Here is a 25,877-nt window from a genome sequence, read left to right as displayed (position 1 = left end):
AAACCGCTAAACGCCGTAAAAATGAGTGGCGCATACAATATTCCAGCTACAAAAGATCTGATATGAATATTACGTGGCGCGAAAATGTATTTTTCTACGAGCGTGCAAAAATGTCTACTTTCGCGCACGCGTTTTAGTTTAGAAAATTTTACTTTTCCGCACGCGTGTTACTTTTCCGCACGCGTTTTATTTTCCGCACGCGTCTTACTTTTCCGCACGCGTGTTAATTTAGATAGGTTAATATGACTCTAAAGTAATTATAATACATGAAATAAACTAATATTTAGATAATATTTACTAATTTGTTTCAAATATATCTTATTGTGTTCATGTTTTAATGAAATTAACGCGAGAATTCGATGAAATAAAATAACTTTGACATAATATTCGAAAGTCAAATCAATAGACGACAATAGTGGTTTTGAGTCGTCGTCATGGAAACCAAGATCGTCGTCATGCTAACCAATTATGCTGAAAGTTTGGTTTTGACAACCTTATCAAAGAATTAATTTGTATTTTTTATTTTCATATTAATTAAATTAATTGATTAAGATTTGGTCATCTTTTAAAGACTCGTAGAAAAAATATTGTTCCTAACGCTCGCAGAAAGTCTCTTTTCCGCACTCGACTGCTTACCGAACTCCCGCTTCGCGTAGTTCGGCAAACTGCAGTCGCGTGCGGAAAAGTATGACTTTCTGCACTTGTTATGGAATAGTATATTGTGCAACAAGTGCAGAAAGGTACTAATTTCTCACGAGTTTGAAAAGTTGCGGTACGAGTTCAAGCGAGTGCCGCAATTCAAACGAGTGAGAAATTACCTTTCTGCACGTGTTTCACACTATACTTTTTCTACAAGCACAGTTTTTCCTAAAAATAAAAATCACAATTTCCAAACGACGATTAATAATTATAATAGGTACCTATGTGATAAATTTTAAACTGTATTTAATTAATACCTACTAATCAATTTAAATTCCTTATACCTAAATAAATTGCACAGAAATCAGTTAAAAAATTAATGCACTGCCTTAATTTGTTTAAATTTAAACAATTATTACACATTATTGACATTATATTTATGCAGTCACGGATTTACACAAAACCTACTTCATTCGAAGTCTCTTGCACAGGTTGCTAAATCCTTATTGGTTATTTGATAATTATAAAATGTTTAATAAGAATAAAATTGTAAAATAAAACAGTTGTAATATCCATAATTTAGTTTCTATGCTATAGTTAAATATAATAATTGTCTTATAGGTTATATATTTGTCTAAAGTTTAACCACGGATGTAAACAGAATATAACGTTACTCAGAATGCGGTAGTCCACGGATGTAAACAGAATATAACGTTACTCAGAATGAGGTAGTCAACTGTGCAGAAAAGAACTTTGCGGCACAGAAACGTCACTTTGCGGCACAGAAACGTCACTTTTCTGCACACTAATGTCAAATATCTTATACTGTGAGAAAATATCAAGTTTGCTAACATAAAACCGTGCAGAAAAGTGCACTTTGAATAGTGGTTGAGAAAAATAACTATTTCATTTTGATGCAATAAAATTTAAGTTTTACTTTAAAAGATTTTTCCATAATATTTGCTAAATTTGAAGTAAAACGCGCCACAAAAGTGTAACTTTGATGCAGTCTGAATTTTGAAACTCTTGTGGCGCGTTTACTTCAAACTGAGCAAATATTATGGGAAAATATTTTAAAATAAAACTAAAATTTTATTTTGCATCAAAATAAAAATACATTTTCGCGTCACTTAATATTCATATCAGATCTTTTGAAGCTGGAATATTGTATGCGCCACTCATTTTTATAGCGTTTAGCGGTTTTTTATTCTTCTATCAGGAGTTTTTAAATTTTTTTATATTTATAAATTAGATGTATGAAGTTGAACGCAATTTTTCTCGATTACACGTTAAGCTTTATAAATAAAATGATCTAGTGTCCATAGAATGTACACTAGATTTTTTTCTATTCGAAATAGATAGAAAAAATTATTGGGATGGCCAGTTAATGAACTCGGATTGCCCGTTTCCAGATCAAACTTAGCGTCGTAACCACTACAACTAAATAGACCATTTCGGGAATAATCGTTAATTTTATTATACTTTTGTAGCTTAGTAACTTCTAAACGGCTTAACCGATTTTGATCACTAAACATGAGTTTGAAAGGCATTGACTACATGCATGATGGGTAAACATGAAAGATTACCCATGAACGAACATATTATAAAACACGCTGTTTTTTTCTGTCACCGTGCCACAAAAAAAATGACCAACATAAGTACATGTAATAATTATATAAACTGTTCTTATAATACTGGTAATGGTTCATTACTTTCTGGAACATAGAAAAGATGTGTTTTATACGTTCGTTCGGGTCTAAGACGTTTCATCGCCGCCGTTTCGATGCCGCCAGTTCGATGCCGATGCCGGCCGATTCATCGCCAGTCAATTAATCGCTATCTGATATATTTCCGAATTTTCGACAGTTATAATTATTAGTTATTTTTAGTATTAATTAGGAATTCTAGGAAATGCGAGATATGACGGCGATTAAATGGACTGGCGATGAACCGGCGGCATCGAGACGTCCCATTCCGGTTCGTTCATGGGTAATCTTTCATTTTTCCTACTGTAAATATCCACAAACATTTTCCCTTTTTAAATATAAATTGAGTCATATTTCTGCGCTCGGCAACTTTTGAATGGTATACCCGATTTTCAAAATTAGACATGCGTTGGAAAGGTAATGATCAGTACTATTAGAACCCGCAAATGTCGGACTTAAATTTTCGAAGTGTTTGGGCCGAAGGGCCGAAAAATCCAGACCCTTGGACCAAAATGGATGGTTGATATATGAATGGGTGAGTCTTTTCCTGAACTTTAAGATGGGAGTTGGTACAATTTTCAATTCCGTTAGATTTAGAAAATCGAAAATTTCGTGTATACAGCGTGTCTACTTAAGTTGGAAACATATGGGAAACTTTTTTATTATTAATTTTACGAAAAAAAGTTATTCTTTATAAAAAGTTCTATGTGCTCTAAAACCTAAGATTCAATCATCAGCTATCAAATTTTCTCAATATTATACGAGGTATGTCAAAAAATATGAATTTCGGTCAAGGGTAAAGTACCTTTATTTCTCTAAATAACGCAAATTCTTATCATAAAAAGTTGTTTGGAATTAAAAACTAAGATCAAATATGCAATTATATGCATCTAATTGAAAAATAATTTTTTTTTCTCAAATTTATGGATACCTAACATATTTTTTAATTATTACAAATATGATAACTCTTTTATTATTAATTTTACGAAAAAAAGTTATCCTTCATAAAAAGCTCTGCATGATCTAGAATCTAAGACACAACCATGATATATCAACTTTTATTAATTTTATACGAGGTGTGTCAAAAAATATGAAATTCGCTCAAGAATATAGTACCTTTATATTTCAGAATATTTCAATTAGAAGGATGTAATTGCATATTAAAACATAGTTTTTAATTCTAAACAACTTTTTGTAATAACCATTTTCAATAAATATTGTGAAAAATAAAGGTACTTTACTCTTGAGTGAAATTCATGTTTTTTGACATCCCTCGTATAAAATTAATAAAATGTGATATCTGATGGTTGCATCTTCGGTCCTAGAATATGCAGAGCTTTTTATAAAGAATACCTTTTTTTCGTAAAAGTAATAATAAAAGAGTTATCGTATGTGTAATAAATAAAAACCAAGTTAAGTATCAATAAATTTGAGAAAAATTTTGAAAACATTTTTTTGCAATTAGAAGCATGTAATTGCATATTTGATCTTAGTTTTTATTTCCAAACAACTTTTCATAATAAGAATTTTCGATACCGAGAGAAATAAAGGTACTTTACTTTTGAACGAAGTTCATATTTTTTGACATACCTCGTATAATATTGACAAAATTTGGTATCTGATGATCAAATCTTAGGTTTTAGAGCATGCAGAACTTTTTATAAAGAATAACTTTTTTTCGTAAAATGAATAACAAAAAAGTTTCCCATATGTTTCCAACTTAAGTAGACACGCTGTATATAGTGTCGCGTGTAGGGGGTGTGGGTGTGCGCCACTCGCGTGAACTACCGTTCTCTGGTAATAAAGCGACTTATTTTGTAAATCTAATATTGATACCGCCAAACAGTATAGAGGAACTACAAAAGGCAAAAGATATATTTATATATTTTATGTACCTTTTGATAAATGCATACCAAACAGCGCTGTTTAGTTTTTCAACAGAATTCAAACAGATAAATGATAATATGTGTGAATGTCAAAAATTCAGATTAAATCAATGCATGGTATTTGCTGATAATATAACGATCAGCACAAAAATTCGGATTAGAGCTAAATGAAGACTAAACAAAATATAATAGGTAACCTTTTCCCACTTATACAGAGAGGATCGAAATTATGGAATAAATTTATTTTCTCTAAAATGGACGAGTTTAGAGAAAAATCCCGAAAAAGGTCGATTTTTATTTTCAAATTATAATTTTTTGGCATATATTTCATACTAGTGACGCCATCCATCTGAGCGTGGTGACGTAATCGATGAGTTTTTTTTAAATCGAAATAGGGGTCGTGTGGCACCTCACTTGAAAGGGTGTTCAATTCTCTATACAGTAATACCAACATTAATATCATTACTTATACAGGGTGGCCAAAATAATAATTTTTGAATTAACTTAATTTACGACAAAAGGAGGATGTATGCAATTTATTTAACTCAAAATACATTATATCGCCGTCAGAAAATAGAAAAAAAATTTATTTTGCAAATAAACATTGCTTTTCGCTTAAATTAAATGTTGAAACTGCCAAGAGGTAGGTGGAAGGCTGTTTGTGATTTAATTTAAGCGAAAAGAAATATTTATTTGTGAATAAACATTTTTTTTCTATTTACTGACAGCCGTTACAATGTATTTTAAGTTAAATAAATTACATACATTCTTCTTTTTGCGTCAATTAATTTAATTCAAAAATTATTTTTTTGGTCACCCTGTATAAATAATGATATTATCGTCTATATTACTGAATAGAGAATTGAACACCCTTTCAAATGAGGTGCCACACGACCCCTATATATTTCCATATAAAAAAAAATCATTGATTACGTCATCACGCTCAGATGAATGACGCTACTAGTATGAAATATATGGCAAACAATTGTAATTTAAAAAAAAATAAAAATCGACCTGTTTCAGGATTTTTCTCCAAAGTCGTCCATTTTAGAGAAAATGAATTTATTCAATAATTTAGATCCTCTCTGTATAAGTCTACAAGTGAAAAAAGTTTTAGTTTTAACAGGGTGGAGAGTTTTAAATACCTGGGTGTCATATTCGATGAAAATGGAACACACAAAGGGGAGCTCGATAAGAGAATACATAAAGGGAATAAAAAAATTGGCAAAATAATAGCTAACATAAATGCAGATTACGTTTCTAAACAAGGCAGACTCCTTATAACCTTAATTAGACCCATATTAACACGAATGAATGAACATTAAATAAAAAAGAAGAGAATACTCTGGAAAGATGAGAAAGAAAATACTGAGACGCGTATTTGGAGGAAAAAATACATAATACGGGTGGATAAACCAAAAACAAATTAATGGCTTTATACAAAGAACCCACCATCACAAGGTTCGTCAAGTCCCAAAGGATCAGATGATTGGGACATGTAAAAGCCTGAACTAGTTATGACCAGACGACTAGTCGGTCCCAAAGGAAGTGGTAGACTCAGAACGAGGTGGATTAATGTTAATAAACTGAAGTACAAACTTAAACACGTGAAGTTGAGGGACTGAAAAAGAAAATGCCAAAACAGAAGTAAATGGAAAAATATTGTTCAAAAGGTCCTTCAAAGTAATTAAGAATTTTTTACAGACCTAAGTTTGAGTTTTGTTTAAAATAGTTGAGTCAAATAATTTTATTAGTGCTTAGTTATAGAATCTATAATTAATATTCCATAGGTTTATAATAAAGAACAATACATTTACCTTTCTATTCTTAGTTTAGCACGATTGTCCTCATGAAACAGTTCAGCATAAATTCTCATAGAAGTAGTAATTGATCTTGACATCCAGTATACCATTATATTATCAAGAAGTTGAGTATATGTAAATTTTTCCGTAAGTCCACCGTCTTCGAGGTCTTTGTACGTCGTATTTGTTAACGTTACAAATTTTTCCAGGAGGTAGGCAGCTAACCCTGTTGGACTTTCGCGCAAGGCAACACCTCCAAAATATTAGATTAAATTAAATATTAAATTAAAAATATTGATTATAAAATAAATACAAATAATTATTAACTGAGAATCTTTTGTTCCCAAAATATTAATATCAAACGCGTAGTAACACTGTTGAAGGCAATCTAATCTAACTTGATCCGAGAGTGAATTTCTAAATCAAAAGGCTGCATACTCATAGCGTTTAAGTAAAAAAAAGAAGAAATGGTACTACAATTGTGTAAGTTACTCATCAAACCAAAAATGAATTATCGTTGGTCATTTATACGACTCAAAGTCAAACCGTCCTGCGTCAGAGAGAAAGGAGTATACTGCTCATCAGGGTATAAAATCATAATATTTTCTTTTTATATTGGACTTAATGAATTATTGTGTGATGATTTAAAGAAGCAGCAGGGCCGCCGCTACCATGTGTGCAAAGTGTGCATCTCACACGGGCGGCAGATTATACATAGTAATATATACATATATATTATAAATTAAATACATAGTAATGATTCAGATATTTCTATAAATTCTGTTTCTACGTAATATTTCAAACAATTTAAACAAACATGCCAGAAAATGTTATTTATTATATGAACTACCCTTTTGCAGTTGTAGTCCTAAAGTAGTTCCAGGAATGCTTTTTAATTCAAAGTGACTGACGGCTTTTGAACTGACTGTGGCTAAGGCTGTGACAAACACAGAGGACCCCAGACGCCATAACTATAAATGGCAGTGAGATAGAAAAAGTCCAGGAATATATCTACCTAGGCCAAATTCTGAAACTTGACAAAGAAAACCAAAGTGCGGAAATTAATAGAAGAGCAAGACTAGCATGGGCAGGATTTGGAAAACTTGGTTGGATACTTAAGAACAGCAAAATACCTCAATATTTGAGGACCAAAGTGTTTAACCAGTGCATCCTTCCTATCATGACATATGGGTGTCAAACCTGGACCCTAACCAAGGCAAATATGAATAAACTAGCCACAACACAAAGAGCTATGGAAAGAGTAATGTTAGGTATACGACTGTCAGATAAAAAGAGGAACGACTGGGTAAGATCAAAAACAAAAGTCGAGGACATAACAACAAAAGTTGCCAAACTTAAATGGAGCTTCGCAGGCCACACTGTTAGACAAAAAGACCAACGTTGGAATGCAATGATATAACATTAGAGACCTTACCAAAGTAAACGACCGAGAGGAAGACCACAGATGAGATGGGTTGACGATATTAAAAGAGTAGCCGGAACGAATTGGAAATATGTTGCTCAGGATAGAGACCGATGGAAGGAGTTGGGAGAGGCCTATGTCCAAAGGTGGACGATAGAAGGCTAAGAAGAAGAAGAAGAAGAAGAAGAAGTGGCTAAGGCTAAGACCACACGGGCGATAATTTACGGCGCCGTAAGAGCAGTAAACCTGACGAGGCATTGGTTGACTAACTCCTATTTCATCTACAATTGGTGGAGGAGTTAGTCAACCAATGGGTTTACTGCTCTTACGGCGCCGTAAATTATCGCCTTTGTGGCCTACGGGTCCATATGCGATTTTTTTAAATTCTGAACATTTATGATTTTTTAAGAAACTACGATAAGACAATAGGATACTTTCCGAGAATTTAGATAAGTGCTTGTTAAGTTGCTCTAATTGAGTAATAAAAAAGTCTTTTTTATTACTCGATGGTTTCAAAAAATCTTTTTATTACTCGATGGTTGCTCTGTTATAATATTGTTCCTTGATGCTTATGTATGGTTATAGATGGGTTATAGTTCAGTCAAGTTGAGAATTTGATGATTTTAGACACGCTTTTGATAATCGACTTTGTTTTGTAATATATAGTAGTGTGCCCGTTTCTTTTGCACACTACTTTATTTCAAATAGGCCTGGATCCCGCGTGTCAAAAAAGTTGATTAATAGCAAGCTGAAAATTTGTTAATAGTTTAACGGTGTCTAGTCGGACAAACTTTGATGTACGGGAACACTGGAATAGGGAAAATTTTAATTGTGGAACAGTTTAAAAATTTGGAACGCTAGATTAGGAAAACGTCTCATGTATTTTGTCGGACAGAACATCCAATTGATTTTTTATCTTTTCATTAAACTCTCATGCAAAAATCAGGCTACTATTACTAGCCAATATGATTCCCGTCATTTGATATGTTCTTAGTGTTCCACTCATTAAAATACCCAATTGGTGATAAACACCAGTCTGATGTTTGCATGAGAGTTTAATGAAATGGTAACAAATCAATTGGAAGTAGCAGTATAACAGTATAACACTTTAACGACGGCCCTGAGAAGCAGTAATCTTTGCGATATGCGATGTAGATGAAGACCAGCACTTTGGATTAAAGGCTTATAATGTGCGTGTTCAAATGGTAAAGATAATAAAAAATCATTCAAAATTACCCTAAAACCCCTTTTTCAAAAATTATAATATACAAAACAGAATTATGTTGGGACCTCTTGCTAACTCATAACTTCGCTTACTACATCGCACATTAGGCAAATCCGTCGGTATTTATTCTGTCCAAATGATCTTTCCAGTTGGTTCGATATTATGAAATTTTGTCTTAAGGGCAAATATATTAAGTTCTTGTCTAATTTGCCAGACCTTTTATATTCTCTTAAAATCTTCTTAACCTTTTCTTAAAATCTCATCTTAACAGTCTGGATTTTTTTTTGAAGTCGTTTATTATAAACCGGTCGTTCTTTATCAAATCAGCTTATCGTACATCTTCCGTTCTATCATGTTACCTATTCCAGGATTTTGGAACCCTATACCAGCACAGGTCTAGTGAATGGGTAATGGGTACCATATATTTTTTGAGCCACTCGGTCGAGAAAGTCATTCAACTATCGACTAACTCCATAGAATAACGGATATAATTGAGAGGTCGTTGGAAGGAAAGCAAGTTTGCTTTGCTGTCTTCCTCGACGTGGCGCCAGCTTTTGATAAAATATGGCACAAAGGACATAAATACAAACTAAGCAGGATTCTGCCAAGAAAATACACAGAGCTATTGGAATCTTATATATCATAGAGAGTTTTTAGGCTTAAGCAAAAAGAAGCCTGCTCGAAACTAAAAGAAGTCAATGCAGGTGTACCACAAGGTAGTGTAATAGGACCGGTCCCATACCTGTTATACACTAGTGATATCTCTGGAGTAGACCACAACACAGTAGCTACCTTTGCTGATGATACTGCCGTCTTGGCTGTAGGTGAAAACCATTAAGAAGCAGCTTAGAAAACAGACTCTGTTAACAGACTTAATAGTCGAGGAAATGAAACTGAAAAAATGGCAAAACCTCGCAATTTTTTCGTCCAGCATCGATTTGTACAAAAATTTGAGATAAAGCTCATTTCACGCTCTAGTTCATTTTGTATATTGAGCCGTTGTACGCTTTTGGTTTTTAAGGGTGAAAACTACCCCTAATTGTAAAAAATTATAAAATAATATTTTAAACTTTAATATTGTCAACATTTGGTGCTTATTAGTTACATAATGTTTTTTTATGCTTTAAGATATACTAACATAATATTTCAACCCTTAAAACCACCCTTGTTGGAGCTATATATAAAAAACTTACTTATCCTAAAAGAATAGTTTCGGCTTGCATCGATTTACATAAAAATTTGGATCATCTCACCCTGTACCTACTTTATATTCTGTATCATGCTCAAGGTGTTGATTATTTTTAGTGGTGTAAACTACCCCTTATTTTCAAAAATTATATAAAAACATTGTAAACTTTAATATGGGTAAAATTTGGTTTTGATTGGTTAAATAATGATTGTTTTATGCTTTAGGATATAATATCATAATATTTCAACCCTTAAAAACCACCCTTAAAAACATACAATTTTTATAAGTACATAATTTAATAAATCTATGTAGAAGAAAAGTAGAATTAAAGAATTACAAAAACATTTATTTACACAAAAATACGAATTTACAAATATGCACAAATACAAAAACAAATAGTTTTTTAGTCATCTTCCAGTATACGAACCGGTTCTGTGGTGTTATACATACATTGAAAACGCTCCATAAGCGGACTATGTTATTCTAATTTTTCGAAAAAAAAATTCGTTTTATAAATATAGCTCCTTCATTTTTGGCGATAAAAAGTTTTTCAAAAATGATTTTGAAGGATTTTTGAAGAGCTATAAGACTGTGTTAATTCAATTCCGTAAAATGTGCAGTTTTTAATTAAGGCGGGTTTAAAGGGCTCGAATAAGGGGGTGTTTGCTCGTAAATAGAGGTTTCAACAGCTATATCTCGCTAACTGTTCACCGTAATTAAAATCTATGTACAAATGAATTTTAGTTATTTAAAAAGCTGCAATTTAGTAGTGTATAATTTTTTTCGTAACTCCAGTATTTTCGGTGATCTTTGGAAGTAAAAGGTGAAAAATACGAAATTGCAAAAAATCAATTTTTCTTTAAACTCCAATTTTTCTAAAATTAGGCCTTTTAAATAGGTCAAACTTCTTGCGTGTTTTGGTAATACAGATATACAAGGAATTACAGAAAAGTAAAGACCAATTTTTAATTAGGAGGGTAGTTAGGGGGTTGCTTTCACTAATTTTTTCGTAGAGAAAAGCAGGTACTGAACTTTTTTTGATCATGTGTCGCTAAATTTTCATGCTAGAAACTTTTTATTATTATTTTTTGAAGATCTAATGGTATTCTTAAAAAAAGATTATTTAAATTGTTCTCAAAAAATGCAAAGTTTTCCTGTTATTTGGCTTTGAACATTAAATATTATGCATTTGACGAAAAAAGCTAACTTTTAACATGCCGTATCTTGTTTTGTGTTGGTCTTAAAGATATTATAGAAAAAGAATTTAATTTGTGTTACTAAAAGATACAATTTTGATATCTACGGTTTTTTGGATTAAATGCATTTTTCGAGGTATGTATTCTCAAAAAACCCTCTAAAGAAGTTAATTTTTTCGTCGAAAAACTGTTACGTTCAAGCGCGAATATCTCGAAAAGTATTAGTTTTACAAAGAAAATGTAAAAAACAATTTTTTCTTAGAATTACTTTTTACATCGATTTACATAGTTAAAGTGTAATAAAAAATTCACACCCATGAGATGGGGTGGCAACCACCCCCAAGGTTTTAGAGTACAGCGGCAATTTCAAGTAAATCCATGCTGGACGAAAAAATTGCGAGACAAAATTTGGCGAATTAAATTAAATTAAATGAAGTCACTGCATATTAATTTTACAAATAAGAAAAAAACAATACATTCCGGTTAACGTAAATAACACTCAGATACCATATGCCGATACCGCCAAATATTTAGGTATTACATTGGACGCTAGGCTACGCCAGTGGCGGCTCATACCACTTTAAGAAGGTAGTGCCAGAACTCGGGTAGCCGCTCAAATTTTTAGTGACGGTTTCACGATATTGTCAAAAAAAGGTATACTGACAACAAAAACTAAAAAAAATATGCGCGGATACTTTTATCTTATGTATCTTAAGTTTATTGATCTGAGGTGCCAAGCAATTGTCCAACATTGATCAAAACCGTTCCGTAAATTAATTAATAATAAAAACCTTTTAACTTACCACCAGCATTTACTGCTGATAATGATAGTGCTAGAAAATTGTTATTACGATTTAGTCTCTATTTACCAATTTATAAAAATAATACTATTTCATTATTCACACACATGCACAAATTTTTGTATACCTCGTCCAATTTACTTACCGTTGCACGTCATCCGCGCCATAGCCTGTGACACGATACCAACACGAAATATTTAGGCGGTGGGTATGTTCTTTTTTAGAATCAAAATGATTCTAAAGGGGAACACATCCACCGCCTAGATATTTCGTGTTGGTATCGTGTCACAGGCTATGGCGCGGATGACGTGCAACGGTAAGTAAATTGGACGAGGTATAATGTCTTTTGTAATACTTTATAATTAAAATTATCAATACAATTTGCGAAATGCTTTTCTGCAGATAGCATACCTAAAGCACTATGTTTTAACATCGAAAAACAGCGTTCTGTTTCAGATGTTGATATAGGAATGGTAACTAAAATACTTAAAAGTTTAATAGTTTCTTCAAATGTGCTTTTTAAACCTTCCCTCTACAATAAAACCGATAGCGAAACAGCCCCAGAGGTAGTACTTAATTCGTCTCGCTAACACAGTACCAACTTCTAATTCAGTTTTAAACCGAGTTTTGCTTAAAAATTGAAATTGTCTCCATGTTTCATTAAGAAACAATTCGAAAAACTGATGATTATACGCAGAAAACTTCTCCGACATAAATAAATTAGAAGCAACTAAATGTCCGGAGAAGGTAGACCTTTGAAAGATCTGGTACTTTGATACTTTGAATAATATGAACCTTTAAGTCGTTGTCTAATTCGGCGCTAAAATTGACCAGCTCCTTAAATATGCCTCTATTTTCTGAATTTTCTTTTTCGTCGTGACCTCTTCTCTTAAAGCTAACTTGAAAGCTCCACAACACCTTATAACAATTGTAGTTTTTTTTTTCTAGCGAAAAACCACCAAAAAAATTTTTTAAGATATTAATCTTCATTGTCAATTAATAAATTAAACTTGAGAAATAATCAAAATATTATCAAAATACCCACGATCATGATGCAGTAAAAGTTTAATTATAAATACAAAAACTTTTTAACAGAAAATATACATAATAAAAGTGACAAACCAGCACGTAAAGAAACTCAAAATAAATAGACACCTGGCATCATACCCTCGTGCCTGGCACAGAGATTCTAATTTTAAGGTATACTAATAGTCCAATATAGCTCTTTCTCTGTCACTTACATAGAATGCTCGTAAAATCTTTCTCTCTTTAGTCGTGCCAGTACTGACTTCGGCACGAAGGAGATTCTCCTGTCGAATACTCTCCGCTGTCGGCAGGAATTGTATTACCTACGCCCATAGTTGCCATATTTTACATAATTTATGAAGATCAAAAGAAATACACACAAAAAAATTATCAGGAATTAAAAAGTTTTGAAGATAAAAAATATGTTTCTGCATAGTTAGCAAGGTAGTGCCATTACTCTATGGCACTAACTCACGGGCCGCCACTGGGCTACGCTGAAGCCCATGTTAAAAAGAAACGAGAACTGCTTAACATGAAGTATATAAGAATGTATTGGGAAAACAATCTGTCAATCGACAACAAAATAGTTTTGTATAAACAGATTCTAAAACCTACATAGACATATGGCATCCATCTATGGGGCTCTGCTAGTAATAGTAATTTAGACATCATCCAGCGATTTCAAAACAAAGTGCTAAGGAGCATTGTCAACGCTCCCTGGTACTATAGGAACAGTGACCTCCATAAGGACCTAGACATGGATACTGTTATCAAGACCATTGAAAAATTTGCTAAGAGTCACGAACAACGACTTCTTCAACACGCCAATGTTGAGGCCATGCAGCTCCTCGACAACACGGATCTAGCTGGAAGACTCAAGAGGAAGAAACCCTTCGAGTTATTTAAGTGAAAATTAGTGCACGGTGCAAGTGATGGTACAGGTTAATATTTGTGCCAATAAATTAACAGAACCTAAGGGGTACCAGTCAGTTTGTCCTTAGTCTTAAATTTTTAGTAGTAATTTAGGTTAGAAATAAGTTGCTCATTGATCATATTATTTGATCAGATTGTAATGTTAGGCAACTTAATGGTGTTTAATAAATAAAAAAAACTCAGTTGTCTCCAAAAAGCATTTACCTCTCAGTCATGCAAGAGATGGTTAACTGATTCAAGTTGTGTATTGCAGAGTCTGCAGTACAATTCTCCATGGAAAAATCCTATTTTATATGGGTGTCTCTTGACTGGCGCTTCCAGTCCGATTGTTGGAATAGTCATTATTTATAAAAAGTTTCAATTAGATTTTTCTACTGTAGAAGAGAGGTTAGAAATTTTTCTACTATAAGAAGAAAGTGATATCACTGCAACCTCGAAATAAAACGACGCATTGAGGTGCTTTCAATTAAATGAAAACAGTATAAAGCAATGGAAAACTAGAATAGAAATTTAGAAGTAGAGCATTGAGATGCTATTAAATTCTCTGTCCTTTTATGTAAAGTCGAAGCCTGGACAATTACGGACGCAACTGAAAAAATACTTGCCAGCTTTGCGATGTGGTGTTATCGAAGAATGTGGAAAATTCCATGAACAAAACACGTAACAAACACGGAAATATTACGAAAGGTGAAGAAAAAAAAAGAAATACTCAACACTGTGAAAAAACATACTAGTAAATGAATACATACTAGTAAATGAAAAATATTAATTGATGTGATTTTGTGTACGAATGAAAGTGGAAGGAAAACGAAAACCGGGGAGACGAAACACGCCCTGGTTGAAAAATTCAAAGCAGTGGAGTGGAAAAACAATAATAGAACTTTTCAGAATTATGACTACTCTGCAGACAGAGTAAAATAGGCCAAACTGATCGCCAAGGTCCTTAAAGGATGGGGCACATGAAGAAGAAATTATTAGAAATAAATATGAGTCCTTCTGTAGCCAGTTTTTAGCTATCCACTTAAGAATATTCTTTTATAATATAACTTAGATCACTACTTACCTATCGTATCAGGCTTGGTTGCCTGAATATGAAAATATCCGCTTTCCACAAGAAAATAATTATATCTTTTTGATAATGGAAACATAATTTCTTCTTCCACTTTATCCACAAATAGCGATGGATACAAACTGTAAATCAGCAGTTTTAAATTTGATAGTGCGGTGTCGATGACGCAAAAATTTGAGTGGAATGCGATGATATGCTCAGGAAATAATACTGACATATGTTGAGCGATGACACTACCCCAATCAGTACCATGGAGGTAAAATCTTTGGTGACCGATCTTCAGCATAAGGTTTTTCAAAATAACGGACATATGGAATGCTCCCAATCCAGGCTTGTTCGTTGCTTCTGAAAAGCCAAATCCTAAAACGTTATAAAATATAATTAGTAAATGATATCTCACGATATTAGTAAACGATATCTCACACACACATGCTTTATTGATTTTGAAAAACCATTTGACAAGGTACAGCACATTTAACTAATTAATACCTTAAAACTGAAAAACATCGACAGCCGCGACATCAGAGTCATTTCAAACCTCTACTGGACCAGAAAGTCAAGGTAAAAATTGTGGATCAAGTCTCGGAAGAAATAAAAATTCTTCGGGGTATAAGACGGGGCTGTATATTGTCACCACTGATATTTAATATATAGCGAAGCCATCTTCCTTTAGGAGAGTGTAAGGATGGGATATGAGATATACCGATGAAACTGTAATATCAAATTTAACTCTACAATGTCTGACAAACATACTAGAACGGCTGAACGAATAGTGTACCATATTATTATATTGTATTGAAATGAACTTAAAAAAATGAATAGTCATTATAAAACATCCAAAAGATAACGAGACACTCCATATTAATAATATCCAGATATAAAGGGTAGATAAATACCAAATATCTAGAAACATTGGTTAGTCAAAACGCAGAACAAAAACAAGAGATTCAAAGCTGTACAGGAATAGCAATGGCAAATTTGAGAAAATGAAACTATATACATGGTGTCCCGAAAATATTGTTCATAAATTATACCACAGATTCTGGGGTCAAAAATAGATTTATTGAACCTCACTTAACTATATACAATAGTGCACACAAAAAAAAGATACAGCCCTTTGAAGTTATAAAATGAAAATCGTTTTTTTGTTCATAATATATATCGAAAACTCTTAGAGATTTTTTATTGAAAATAGACATGTGGCATTCTTATGGCAACAACATCTTAAAAAAAATTAAAGTAAAATTTGTGCACCCAATAAAAAATTTATGGGGGTTTTGTTCCCTTCAACCCCCCAAACTTCTGTGTACGTCCCAATTAAATTATTATTGTGGCACCATTAGTTAAGCACAATGTTTTAAAACTTTTTTGTCTCCTAGTACTTTTTGGATAAGCCAGTGTTTATCGAGATATTTTGAATATTTTGCGAATCCACCACATATTTGTATATGGTTAAGTACGATTATTATAGACCTGTTAATAATCTGAAAATTTATTTCTAATTTACATTTTTAGGTATATTTTGAAAAAGAAGCCCCATCTCGATAAAAGGTGACTTATCAAAACAAGACTAAGAGGCAAAAAAGTTTTAAAAACACTGTGTTTAACTAATGGTACCACAATAATAGTTTAATTGGAACGTACACAAACATTTGGGGGGTTTAAAGGAACAAAATCACCAATAATTTTTTATGTAAATATAGTAAAAAAGAAGCCGCATCTCGATGAAAACTGGCTTATCGAAAAAATATTAAGAGACAAAAAAGTTTTAAAAACGTTGTGTTTAACTAATGGTACCACAATAGTGAATTAATTGGAACGTACACAAATGTTTGGTGGGGTTTAAGGGAACAAAACCCCCATAATATTTTTATGGGGTGGACAAAATTCACTTTAATTTTGTTTTAAGACTTTCCTGCCATAAAAATGATACATGTCCATTTTCAATAAAAAATCTCTAATAGTTTTCGATATATTGAAAAAAATCGATTTTCATTTTGTAACTTCAAAGGGCTGTAACTTTTTTTATGATCACATTTGTACAAAGGTAAGTTAGGTTCAATCGAACTATTTTTAACCGGAGAATGTGTGTTATAATTTATGACCAATCGTTTCGGGACACCCTGTATAAATCTATTATATAGTAGAGACCTAAGAATAGATCTAAGGATAAGGTTGTTGCACTGTTACGTTTTTACAGCTTTGCTCTACGGATCTGAGACCTGGACATTGAAGCAGTTAGATATTAAGAAATTGGAAGCTTTTGAGCGTTGGTGTTGTCGAAGAATGCTACGAATATCATGAGTAGACAAAATTAGCAATATCCCTTGTCCGTGATAGGGTTAATAAGAAGGACGAAATTGTACAGACAATTAAGAGGCGGAAATTTGAATATTTCAGTTATAAAGCCAGAGGTCCTCGTTATAGTCTCCTGCGTTTGATTATAGAGGGCAAAATACAAGGAAAAAGAGATGTAGAACGAAGACGAATCTCCTGGTTATGAAATCTAAGGGAATGGTTTAGTCTGAGCTCTAACCAACTATTTAGAGCTACTGTAAGTGGAATAAGAATCTTCATGTTGATATCTACTTTCGATAGAACATGGAACCTTAAGAAAAACAATCTCATGATATACAGGTAGGAATACAGAAAACTTTCCATTCAGATTTTATCTTTATCGAAGAAAAAATCAAAAGAACTTTTGAATACATGAATCGCTTATTTTTAGGGAAGCACATTGATCGAGAAAATATTCAAAACACCAGATATCCAATTAGAGAATATAGAGTAGAGCAAGATAAACATAAACTAAATATAAACAAAATAAAGGACTAAAATAAAATAAATAAGTCACTAGAGAAATACAAAAAGATTAAAAATTAGGGCTCATTAGAATAGACCAGATGGTGGACAAATAAAATTGCCAGTAAGAGATGCGAATCAAAAAGGATGTAGAATAATTAAATAAAGGTTATAAAATGACAGTAGATCCTTTTGGAACAAGATAAAAGAGATATTAGAGCAAAAGAGAATAAGAATATACAACATAAAAGTTGAAAATAACAAAATACCACATAAGCAACACGAAATGGTAAAAGTTTGATAAGAGTATTGCACTTGTATTTAAATTACATCTGTGAAGACACAAACACAAGCCTGAACTCAATGACACATCAAGCTAAAGGAAAAAAATGAAACATAAATGCAAATTAAACGCTGTCGAAATGGAAGTACTGAAAAAAATTACACACAACGCCAGGAAAGGCAGAATCAGATCAAATTAGAAATTATCAAATAAGAAAATAACTAGACCAATATTCCATAATAAGTAAGATAACAAGAATATAGCTGGACTGGATATGAACACGTCCATAGGATGGGCGACGATAGATAGTCGAAGAGAATAAAAGAAATTAAAAAACTAAAGAAACGAAAAAGAGGGCCAAGAAAAAGCTGGAAAAACAGCCAAAATCGAATACCTCGATCACATCATTAGGAAGAGCTAAAATATGGACTACTCCAACTAATCTTGCAGGGAAAAGAAGAAGGAAAGCAAAACCAGGATAGCGAAGGATTTCCTTGCTAAAAAATCTACGTACGTGGTTCAACACAACAACCACAAATCTTTTATGAGCAGCAGTGTGCAAAGTACATATTGCCACGATGGTCGCCAACATCCGAAATGGATAGGCAGTACAAGAAGAAGTCAAAGCCAGAGGGATGAACCACACTGAATAAATATCTTCTAAAATGAATTGTCACACGATACCCCTTTACAAACAGAAGTAAACTAGAAGTCCAAAAAGAACATCGGAAAAGTTAAAGAAGCGATAAGGGCAGAATGTGTGGAAGAAAACGAGTTGCAATATAAGCAAAGATCGACAATGAAATCTGCGTCCCGTGTAGTAATCTTTAATCTAATGCTTTATTCGTTCCTTACTAAGTACAGGAGTAATACCCCATATAATACCCATATAAAGTAATTCCCCAGGAACGAGAGAGGCTCTGTTCGCTTTTAACGTTCTCGCGCAAAGACGACTAGATATAAACCAGGATCTCTATGTCTGCTTTATAGATTATCAAAAGGCTTTTGATAGAGCACGACATCAGAAACTCGTAGAACTTTTAAAAGAAAAGAATGTGGACACTCGAGATATACGGGATATTGTCAATAAAATATGTATGGGTAAAGAGAAGGAAGTTGAACTTACAATAAAGAAAGAAAAAAAAATAAAAACTTAAAGAAAGAAAGCTACAGTATCTAGGACATGTGATGTGGGGCGAGAAGTATGGCATCCTACGACTCATAATGCAAGGAAAGATAGATGGCGGAAGAAGCATCGGAAGAAGACGAATTTTATGGCTGAAGAACCTGAGAGAATTGTTTGGATGCAGCTCAAAACAACTATTTAGAGCTACTGCCTCAAAAATTAAAAAAGCTGTGATGATTGCCAACCTCCGTAGCGGAGATGGCATCTGAAGAAGAAGAAGTCAATATGTACTGGAATCAAAAAGCATAGGTTAAAATCAAAAATGTCGAAACGGAAACCATAGAAATTACAAGAGTTGTTAGACAGGGTTGCGTGTTGTCTCCATTGTATTTCAATCTGTGCAGCGAAGGTATTTTTAAGGAAGCAATATCAGAGGAAGAACAGGGTACATCAATTAATGGAAAAATCTTGAACAACATAAGATTCTCAGACGACACCGCTATTTTTGCAGACAGTCTAGAAGCACTGCAACGATTACTAAATAAATTACAGCAGGTCAGTATAAAATATGGACTACAAATGAACGTTAATAAAACCAAGTTCATGATTATTTCTAAACAATACACAGTAGGAAGGCTATGAGTAGGAAGGATTATGGGTAAATGAAAACAACGACCAAGGTACAAAAATCAGGATACGCATTGAAATTGCAAGAAAAGCATTTATAAAAATGAAAAAAATGTTTTTTAATCGAGACATTCCTCTGGAGCTGAGAATAAGGCGCGGCGCAAATTGAACCTAAGCGAGACACAACCTGCGTCGGCGGACTGCGTAGACCGTTCTGCGCATCCTACTATCAGTTCATGCGTTCGCAGGTCTCGCTTGGGAAGGTTTGTCATCGGCGTACAGTTTTCTTGGCATTGGGACGCGTGACTCACCGCCAGATGTTTATTTTCACGTGTTTTTGTTTGCGGGATGGAAGTATCTGAAATGAATACGGATGGTATTTATGATAAACGGCGATATATTTCACACCATCTTTATGAATAACATTTTATTGCTCTGCTGTATCAATCAGCACTACTCAACAAGTTTTCGTTTATTCGTTTTAACATTTTATTGCAATAGTAGAGAATATAATATATCTGATTAAAACAGTGAATTTATTACATGTTAATTATTTTTAATTTCTTGTGATGTATCTAATGTAGGTTTAGCCAATAAATCAAAGTTATGCGTTTACAAGGGCATATTATTTGAAAAATAAGGAGTACCATAATGTGTCATAATTATAATCTCCTTAGGCAAAAAAATTGTTTAGTATGTATTTCTTAAATCCACACAATCGTTGGAAAATTATTAATGGTATTTAAAAATATCTGTTAATGACACTGTTATGGACAAAGTGGATCAATTTCAAACTTGTCATCATATTAGACTTTGTGAATTGTATTTTTTGTTTTATTTAATATTTTAGCAAAATCATAATCAGCAAAAATCTTATTTAAATCATGCGAACCGTTTTTGGAATCACAATCAATGCAGTGTTTAACTTATGCTTGTTATTATAAAGGTATGCAGAAATAAAATACTCAGAGTGTAAGATATCTTTTTATGCACCGGCTTATGATCAAATTAAAAATTTTCGAAAGTAATACTGCTACGACTACTAGGGACGTGTAAGATATTTTTAAAACGTTACTAGTTACAAGTACGGAACTACCGATTTTAAGTTGCCTACTCAATTCAGTACAAGGAACAGATACTACATCAGTATTTTATAATCAGTACCACTTAGAACCGGTATCAAAAGTAACCGTTACATGTCCGCACTGATTTTGCCCGTCTCTATTCGCCACGTCGATGGCCAACGGTTGGGCTGGCTTGTGTTCAATATGCGACACGCTGGAAAAATAAATGCACGCGTCAACCGTCCCGCCGGCGCAGGTTGTGACTCGCTTAGGTTCAATTTGCGCCGCGCCTTAAGATGCTACGTTTTCACGACTTTGTTATATGGAATGGAAAGCTGGACACTAAAAGTAGACAACATAAAGAAGTTGGAAGCATTTGAGATGTGGTGCTATAGAAGGATTTTGAAAATACCATGGATCCAACGAGTTACGAATGCAGAAGTGTTAAGAAGGCTACAAAAGGATTGCGAGGTGATAAAAAACATAAAAACAAGAAAGTTAGAATATTTGGGCCACATTACTATAGGTGCGAAATATGGGATATTAAGGCTCATAATGCAGGGCAAAATTAAGGGACAAAGATACATAGGTAGAAGAAGAATTTCCTGGCTGAGAAACTTAAGTAAGTGGTATAGTTGCAGCTCAGTAGATCTTTTCAGAACAGGCGCCAATAAGTTACGGATAGCTGTGATGATAGCCAACCTCCGATATGAGAAGGAATTACAAGAAGAAGAAGAAGTACTCATTTAGCTTACCTGGTAAAGAAGGTATAATTAATTCAAAAACAAAATCTCTTCCTTCTTGCGGTGTGGTTAACAGAGGAACAATATCGTAAAACTCCCGTATTGATCCAGCCCATCCATGCAGCATTATCATCGGTAAAACTTCAATACTTTTCGGTACCTTTGGTTTAATGTGAACGAAATGAATGTCGAGGCCTTGAATATTGACAAGGTAGTGAGGATACTGGTTAAAAAACGTTTCTCGTTCTTTCCAGTTATATTTTGTTCTCCAAAATTCGGTAACTTTTTGAAGGAGGTTGGTATTCATGCCATAGTGTTGTTTGACTCCCTCCAAGGGTCTTTGAAATGGTAGAGTGTGTTTTAGTCGATAATTCAAATCTTGCAGATCCTAAAAATAAGTAGTGTGTCTATTTAAACAAAATTTTAGTGCAGATATACATGAGAAATATACAGTGCGTCAATAGCTAAATAAACAACACTATTAGAAAGTCCCGAAACAGGTCGATTTTTATTTATAAATTCCGATTTTTTGGCATATATGTAATAATAGTGACGTCATCCATCTGGTCGTGATGACGTAATCGATGATTTTTTAAATGAGAATCGGGGTCATGTGATAGCTTATCTGAAAGGTATTCAATTCTCTATTCAATAATATAAACATTAACATAATTATTTTTACAGGGTGCCCAAAAAAAAATTTTTTAGATAAAATTAAATGACGCAAAAAGAAGAATGTATGTAATTTATTTAATTCTAAATACATTCTACTACTCTCAGTAAACAGAAAAATAAACATTGATTTTCACTTTAATGAAATGTTTAAACTGTATAGTGGCAGGTGAGTGAAAGCTTGAACATTGAATTGTAGCGAAGAAAAATATTTATTTGTCAAATAAACATTTTTTCCTGTTTTCTGGCAACAGTAAAATTTTTATTTTGAATAAAATAAATTCCATACATTCTTCTTTTTGTCTCAATTAATTTAATTGAAGAAACATTTTTTTGGACACCCTGTATAAATAATTATGTGAATGTTTATATTATTGAATAAAGAATTGAATACCATTTCAAATGAGCTATCACGTGACCCCTATTCTCATTTTAAAAATAATCGATTACGTCATCACGCCCAGATGGAGACGTCACTAGTACGACATATTATGCCAAAAAATCGTTATTTAAAAATAAAAATCGACCTGTCTCGGGAATTTCTATTAATGCTGTTTATTTAGCTAATAATTAATTTATGCTACAAAGACGTACTCAACATAATAAAAAACAAATAAATAAATGATTTGATTAAAAAATAACTTAAAGAAAAAACAGAGCCGCTAAATAGAAGCAAAAAACAAACAGCTAAAAAGGGAAGGGAAACAAGTTCACCAAAAAAGAAGAGGAAAAGTATTATATAGCCTTCAAGAGTTTCAAAAACTAAGTAAAATAGCGCCGATGAGAAAGTAATACAATAAAATAAGCAAACTAAAGAAGAGGATTTAAACCTACAACCATGATGTACTCAGATGGAAGGCAATATATTAACAAAACAAAACAGAATAATAAGAAAACGGACAAAATAGTATAAGGAAAACAAGCAATAGTGTAAGGAAGACAGCAGATAACAGAAAAACAATCTCCCAATGGCTGATATCAGAAGAGAAGTAGACAAACTAAAAAATAGTAAATCAGCGGGATCAGACTAAATATCATTTTGAGATGATTAAGCAAGGAGGAAAGCCATTAATAAAGACAAACCATATATAGATAAACAAACGGTTACCTTATGAATTAACAAGAAGAGAATTGTTGGAATCTAAAAACTATTGCAGAATCGCGCTTCTGGACATAGCCTACAAGATACTGTCCAACATAATTTCAGGATATATTGCGACCATATATACAGAAAAAGTTGTAGGCAAATATAAAGTTTTTTAGGTATCCATATAGTCCAAGGATCATTTTCTATATCATGTCGCTGTACGCTAAAATCTTGGGGGTGGTTGCCACCCCATCTCGTAGGCGGGAATTTTTTATTACATTTTAACCATGTAAATCGATGCAAAAAGTGATTATAAGAAAAATTGTTTTTACTTTTTCTTCGTAAAACTAGTATTTTTCGAGTTACTTGCGCTTGAAAGTAACAGTTTTTCGATGAAAAAATTAACTTTTTTAGAGTTTTTTGAGAATACCTCGAAAAATATGCATTTAATCAAAATAACTGTAGATATTAAAATTGTATCTTTTAGTAATACAAACGAAATTCTTTTTCTGTAATATCTTTGAGACCAATACAAACCGAGATACGGCATGCTAAAAGTTAGATTTTTTCGTCAAATGCATAATTTGAAATATTCAAAGTAAAATAACGGAAAAACTTTGCATTTTTAGAGGAAAACTTAAATCTTTTATCAAGAATACAGTTAGATCTTTCAAAAAATAATAATAAAAAGTTTCTAGCCTGAAAATTAAGCGACATATGATCAAAAAAAGGTCGGTACCTGCTTTTCTCTATGAAAAAATCAGTGAAAAGACTACCCTCCTAATTAAAAATTGGTCTTCACCTTTCTGAAATTCCTTCTATGTTTGTATTATCAATGCATTGAAGAAGTTTGACCTATTTAAAAGGCCTAATTTTAGAAAAATGGGAGTTTAAAGAAAAATTAATTTTTGGAATTTTCCATTTTTCACAATTTACTTCAAAATATTTTCGAAAATACTGGAGACACGAAAAAAATTATGAACAACTAAATTGTAGCTTTTTTAACAACTAAAATTCCCTTGTGCATAGATTTTTATTACAGTGAACAGTTAGCGAGGTATAGCTGTTTAGAACTTCTATTTATGAGCAAACACCCCCTTATGCGAGCCCTTTAAACCCACCCCAATTAAAAACTAAGCGACCTTACGGAATTTAGTTTACACAGTCTTATAACTCTTCAAAAATCCTACAAAGCCATTTTTGAAAAAAAGAATTTATCGCCAAAAATGAAGGAGCTATGTTTATAAAAGGAATTTTTTTTTTCGAAAAATTCGGATAGTCCGGTTATGGATAATTTTCAATGTATGTATAATACCACAGAACCGGTTCGTATACTGGAAGATGACTAAAAAACTATTTGTATTTGTATTTGTACATATCTGTAAATTCGTATTTTTGTGTAAATAAATGTTTTTGTAATTCTTTAATTCTACTTTTTCTCTGTATAGATCTATTAAAATATCGACTTATAAAAACTCTAATGTTATTAAGGGTGGTTTTTAAGGGGTGAAATGTTATGATATTAGATCCTAAAATATAAAACAATCATTATTTAACCAATCAAAATTAAATTTTACCCATATTAAAGTTTACAATGTTTTTATATAATTATTGACAATAAGGGGTAGTTTACACCCCTAAAAATAATCAACGCCCTTAAGCATGATATAGAATATGAAGTACAGGGTGAGATGATCCTAATCCCAAATTTTTAAGTAAATCTATGCAAGCCAAAATTATTCTTTTAGGATAAGTAAATTTTTTATATGCAGCTTCAACAAGGGTGGTTTTAAGGGTTGAAATATTATGATAGTATATCTTAAATCATTATGTAACTAATAAGAACCGAATGTTGACAATATTAAAGTTTAAAATGTTATTTTATAATTTTTTACAATTAGGGGTAGTTTTCACCCTTAAAAAACCAAAAGCGTACAACGGCTTAATATAGAAAATGAACTAGAGGGTATAATGAGCCTAATCCCAAATTTTTGTACAAATCGATGTTGGACGAAAAAATTGCGAGGTTTTGCCATTTTTTCAGCTTCATTTCCTCGACTAGTAAGTATTTCAATGTAATATGCAAAATTATTGTGAGATATAGATTATCTCAGAGTGCGCACAGACCCGTTGTTGTTCTTAAGTAAAAATATTTTTTTGGTTCTGAACATACATTTACAATTTCACCCAATATTTATGGCTTGCCCTGTATATTAATAAAGAAAATAGTTTTACCTCTTGTGACATATTTACTTTAAACTGTCTAATACTATCATCCACCTTCTTCGGTTCTCCCGATCCCCACCACTTTTCTTCATATTCAGGAATAGGCGGCACAGTGTACAAAAACCGATGGACGAAGAACACAACAGTAGACAAAATAATAATAAATAAACTAACTTTAATACTACTCGCGACCATTATTGCGTTCTAGGTCACGACGACGTAACGATAAACACTTACAGTAATAATATTAAGTAAATAATTATTACTTGAATAACGCGTGTGTGTACAAAATTAATACTATGGAGATAAAAACGACAATTTTCACTCAGTTTCTTATCGACTGAGTACTAATT

General features: G+C 32.6%; 1 protein-coding gene across 1 annotated transcript in view; it reads right to left on the bottom strand.

Moving 5' to 3' along the window:
• LOC114348266 (juvenile hormone epoxide hydrolase 2) overlaps window positions 1–25,877 on the bottom strand; it is a 26,189-nt gene extending 312 nt beyond the window's left edge. Inside the window, exons 1-4 of the mRNA XM_028298866.2 lie at window positions 25,534–25,877; window positions 21,552–21,927; window positions 14,889–15,254; window positions 6,049–6,286 (exon numbers count right to left, since the gene is read on the bottom strand). Of these exons, the coding sequence (XP_028154667.2) occupies window positions 6,049–6,286; window positions 14,889–15,254; window positions 21,552–21,927; window positions 25,534–25,719 (1,166 nt within the window). The 5' untranslated portion in view covers window positions 25,720–25,877. The remainder of the gene's footprint in view (window positions 1–6,048; window positions 6,287–14,888; window positions 15,255–21,551; window positions 21,928–25,533) is intronic.

The sequence above is a fragment of the Diabrotica virgifera genome, chromosome 7, assembly GCF_917563875.1.
Source record: "Diabrotica virgifera virgifera chromosome 7, PGI_DIABVI_V3a".
NCBI classification, from domain to species: domain Eukaryota; kingdom Metazoa; phylum Arthropoda; class Insecta; order Coleoptera; family Chrysomelidae; genus Diabrotica; species Diabrotica virgifera.
Note: the sequence above shows the minus strand (reverse complement) of the source record. Positions and strands in the feature narration are given on the sequence as shown.